At 42.1% G+C, this 4,450-nt stretch overlaps 1 protein-coding gene across 1 annotated transcript; it reads right to left on the bottom strand.

Annotated features, from left to right (window-relative positions):
- Positions 1-269: 269 nt before the first annotated feature.
- Positions 270-4,149, bottom strand: HOXB2 (homeobox B2). The gene is made up of 3 exons (XM_015810486.2): positions 3,774-4,149; positions 2,101-2,589; positions 270-562 (listed from the first exon to the last, which is right to left on the bottom strand). The coding sequence occupies exons 1-3, from the start codon at positions 4,147-4,149 to the stop codon at positions 270-272; spliced, it is 1,158 nt and encodes a 385-aa protein (XP_015665972.2).
- Between the last annotated feature and the right edge of the window lie 301 nt (positions 4,150-4,450).

Genomic DNA, 4,450 nt, shown 5'->3' with positions numbered 1-4,450 from the left:
CCTCTCTCGGATCTCGGGCATTACTTTGGCCAACCGTTGCGATTTGAATGCCTCCCAAAATTCTGCCATGCTAGGAAAAATACCCGTGACTTAACAAAGACGCAATATGATTTATTTGTGTCTGCGCGCCAGTCTGTGTGCGGGAGTATAACAATATGTTTGTCAGAGAGCTACTGTTTTCATTTCGTTACTTCTCTAGGTTTCCCTTTCATAATCCAGCAAACTTTCCCAAACGCCAGACATTTTAAATCACTCATTTGGTTTTGATCTCAGAAATTTGGAGTTGCAAATAATAAGTGAGCGCTATTGGAGAAGAAGCATATTCGCAGCTGCTTGCTTTCAAGCCAATCCTCCCCACGCAGAAGACTATCCAAAGTCTTTTGTTTCGGTTTGTTTTTACTTGAATTGATCTCAAGAGATCGATATTTTACACCGAAAATGTTCAAAAAAATGGTTTCATGCGAACAATATTTCTTCTTTTCTCCCCCCCTTTTGGTTAATTTAGTATCTTTATCATCCAGAATATTTCCATTTTTGAAAAGTTGACTTTTATCCTGTAAGCCTGCAGAAACAGAATTCAAAAGTCTGGACACCATTCTCTTACTAGTATTTCCATTCTTCTTTCCATTTTCATTTCCTGCCTTTTTTTAATGAATGGGAAATCCATAGGTACAAAGCAAAGTTAGCAAAAATAAAATATAAAGATTCCAAAAAACCTGGTGACATTGGTGCTGTATTGATTATAGTGGTGGTGATAATACATGTTCATTTTAAGAACATTTTTACAAATATTGCCTTTTTTCATTCTAACCTTTCTGATTTGCTAGGCATATTGCAGACATATCAAACTGGTCTGGCTCCAGGTGTTTAAATTCTTCTCAAATCTGGAATGTGTATCTGTGGTGTGTTTGTATGTGATCTATAATTATTCAAGCTGCTTTTTAAAAATATTTTCCTTTAACTGTTACAAATATTCTAAAATATCTCTGATGTATTGTAAACTTACAGAATTAACTGATAAGAATACCGTGTCTTTTTATTAAAAAATCACCAAAAATAATAATTTATATTACACTATAATTCTTTAAACACTGCTAAGAATAAAATCTGAATGAACTGACAGGATAGAAAGCTAAACTAGATTCTTTCTTTCAATGCCTATAAAACAAGAATGCGGCATTTTAGAGACTATAAAGCAATTTATTTAATCTATGAAAATAATGTACAATAAATAGTTTGCATTTTAATATTAAAACATTTAAATAAATAATCTATTTCTAAAAGATAATTCCTTCCTTCCTTCCTTTCTTTCTCTTTCTTTCTTTCTTTCTTTCTTTCTTTCTTTCTTTCTTTCTTTCTTTCTTTCTTTCTTAAATTAAGACATCTAAATGTCTTATTTTGGTTCCTGAGAATTTTATTAGGACATTTTCTTCTTGTTCTGCATTTGTTAATATCTACTTTGTCAAAATGAGATGGGGAATGGTCGAAATGCTGGTATGGGAGAAAAAAGAATCTGGTGTTTGAAATGTTTCAAATTCTAAAGGGCATCTTTTCTTGAGCTAAAAAAATACCCTCCTTACACAATTATTTATTTTTTAACACCTGGGGCACCTGCTTGATCTCAGATACTCCATCAAGCATTTGCGAGAGGGTGCGGAATAAAGGAAATCTAAATGTTATTGAAATTCCCTTTGGAAAAAATGACCAAAATAATTTAACGTGATCATTTCACTAAAGAAATACACCTTTCTCTCCAAGGAAGTACTGAGGAAAAAATAGGAGTTTCGTGGTTAAAAGTAAATGGTTTGAAATGACTGCATTTAACTGGGTGGTATGTGCATACACTTTGTATTTATAGGGGTTCATCACCCAAGGCAGATAATAAATTGGAGGTTCGGGGTTCGAAAGGTTACTGAAAATTGAAATGGGGCAAATCCAACGCACACAGCGTGCTGGTAAAAAAGTCTAGGTCTTCTAGGCAGAAACTTATAGGGCTATCTGCGCAGCCCTGGAAGCTGGGTGAAAGCTCTCCTGCGGCCTGTGGGCAGGAATTAGCCGAGAAGGCGCTCGGGTCCAACGGCAGCAAAGGGGACCTCTGACTTTCCGGGAACCCGTCGCCCGGCGAGGACACAGAGCAGGAGGACGAGCAAGAGGAGATGGTGCGAGCGTCGGCGATTCCGCCGAGCTCCGCGGCCGAAGTTCTGCCCTGGCTGAGCATCGGGTAAAGCACTGAAGCACTCCGAATCTCTCTGCCGTGGCTGCCGGCTGGATAGGAAGAAGGCGTCTTCCGTTCTCCTCTGCAGGAAAAGCTGCAGTTCTTGGCTTCCCCCGTTTTCTGACTGCTGACTTGGTCTTCTTCGGCGTGATCTGCACTGTGCTGCGTTTGCCTCTTGTGCTTCATCCGACGGTTCTGGAACCAGACCTTCACTTGCCTTTCCGTCAAGTCCAGCAAAGCTGCGATTTCCACCCGGCGGGGTCTACAGAGGTATTTGTTAAAATGGAACTCCTTCTCCAACTCCAAGAGCTGCGTGTTGGTATAAGCGGTCCTCAGCCGTCGGGAAGCTTTTTCGCTGTGGTCCAAACACGTGTCTGGAGGAGGGAAACAGCAAAATTACACAGAGTAACACAACCGGCTAAAGCTAAACGGATAGTCCCATCTCTGTTTTTTCTTGGCGGGGATGGGGCTGCGGGATGGGAAAGGGGGAGGGGGGAGAACCGTTTTAAATGGTTTGGGCATCTTGCTAAGTTTTGTGGGGCACAGATTCTTCCTCGACCCCCAGCGCCTCTGTACCCACACAATGTAAAATGGTTCGGTCTTAATACAAATGCACATAGGGGCTGGGGGGGTATGCATTTTGGAAAGCTGCCTTCAGCTATAAAGGAATCCACATTCAAGAGTGGATGTTTGTTGTCTCTTATCTGTTCCTTTGTCCTGTGTCTCTATCTGCGTGTAAAAGGAGGATATTCACAACTAAGTGATTGAAAACTAACTCTTTAAGTAAGCAAATAACACAAACTATAAATAAGAAAAACAGAAAGCAGAGAGAGAAAGGCAGGATGTCTTAAAAGATTTATCTCCTTATCACCAACCTAAAAATAAAAAGCCTCAAAAGCTAGCGTCTCCCATCCATTAGCCTAAGGGGGGGGGGATTTTCGACCAGGTCCTTAGATTTTTATCTCCTGCAAAACCCTTTCTTCCTCGGGGCATCATGATGGAGATGGTTTTGATTTTGGAACATTGGACTGGTTGCCTAAAGAAGGGTTCCTTTGGTGAACTGTAGAGGGGAAAGGAGGAAAAAAGAGTTTGGGTTTTTCCTTCTGCTTTCTTTCTGTTCCTCCTTCAGCTACACTGAAAATAGAAGAGAGCACTTTATAGCCAATGCCACTCCCCATGCTTCCCAAAACACACAAACTGCCTTCCATTCTCATCCCTGGAATCAACACCTCACAGAGAAACATACAAGAGAGGTAAAAACGATGTGAAATAGGAGAAATTGAAGTGCAGTTACTCAGTTTTGAAGACTGGCTGGGCAGGGGGAGAGAGGAAGGAAGGAAGGAAGGAAGGAAGGAAGGAAGGAAGGAAGGAAGGAAGGAAGGAAGGAAGGATTCATCCTAATATTTCAATAACTGAGATTAGAAATGGGAGACGGATATTCCTTTGCCTCCTTTTCCAAGACTTAGTGAGTTTTAAGTAGCAGATTTTTTTTTGTCATTTCCCTCCACCCTGCCAGCCACCCAAATGTTCGCCCTCCCCCGCCCCCCCCTTTACAGACCTGCAGGAGAAGCCGGGACAAATCCAGGCACAGAAGAGGAGGGAGACAAAGAGGCAGGGACCTGGTTAGCTTTCTTAAAAGATTTCTTCTCCTTCATCCAGGGGAATTCTCCACCCAGAGCAGAAGGCTGGAACGTGATTTTCTGGGCCTGCCCGTGCCTTGCTTTCTTTTGGCTCCTTGGCGGAGAAGGCTGGCTGCTGGAACAAGGATGCAAGCCGAGGAGGGTTTGTTCCAAAGGAGGAGGAATTAACGTCGGTGGTTCCTTGATTGATGAAGTTTGAAATGTCTCCAGGACAGCGGGAAGGGACGTCAGGCACTCCGCTAGCGATGGCTGGCTGTTTATGAAGCCTATCTCCCTCTCAAATTCAAAATTCATGGCTTTTTCCAGAGGCCCAGTGCAAAAGGAGGGGGCGGGGGATGCGGGTGGGTGGGTGGGTGGGGAAGGAACGCTGGATCTTTCAGGCCCTTCCAATATTTTATATCCTTTTTAGTGTGAGTATTATTTGCAGTCTCCTCCCTCTTTTCTACCCACCTTTTTATTTTTATTTTTTAATATCTTATATTGCTGATAAAACAGGCGTATGGGGACCTTGCTCTATTAAACTGAGGAGCAGGGATAAATTGCAGCCAATTCCTCATCACATGACCTGGCTAGCCCAATAGCAGGGCAAACCTAG

Source organism: Protobothrops mucrosquamatus, unplaced genomic scaffold (genome assembly GCF_001527695.2).
Source record: "Protobothrops mucrosquamatus isolate PMUCROS unplaced genomic scaffold, P.Mucros_1.0 scaffold10, whole genome shotgun sequence".
Taxonomy (NCBI): Eukaryota; Metazoa; Chordata; class Lepidosauria; order Squamata; family Viperidae; genus Protobothrops; species Protobothrops mucrosquamatus.
Note: the sequence above shows the minus strand (reverse complement) of the source record. Positions and strands in the feature narration are given on the sequence as shown.

Coding starts and splice junctions, on each gene's coding strand:
- HOXB2 (XM_015810486.2), bottom strand. CDS start 4,149: ATGAATTTTGAATTTGAGAGGGAGATAGGCTTCATAAACAGCCAGCCA. Junction 2,590..3,773: donor TGTCCCGGCTTCTCCTGCAG/GTCTGTAAAGGG, acceptor TCCCTCCTCCAG/ACACGTGTTTGGACCACAGC. Junction 563..2,100: donor GGGCGACGGGTTCCCGGAAA/GTCAGAGGTCCC, acceptor CTGTTTCTGCAG/GCTTACAGGATAAAAGTCAA.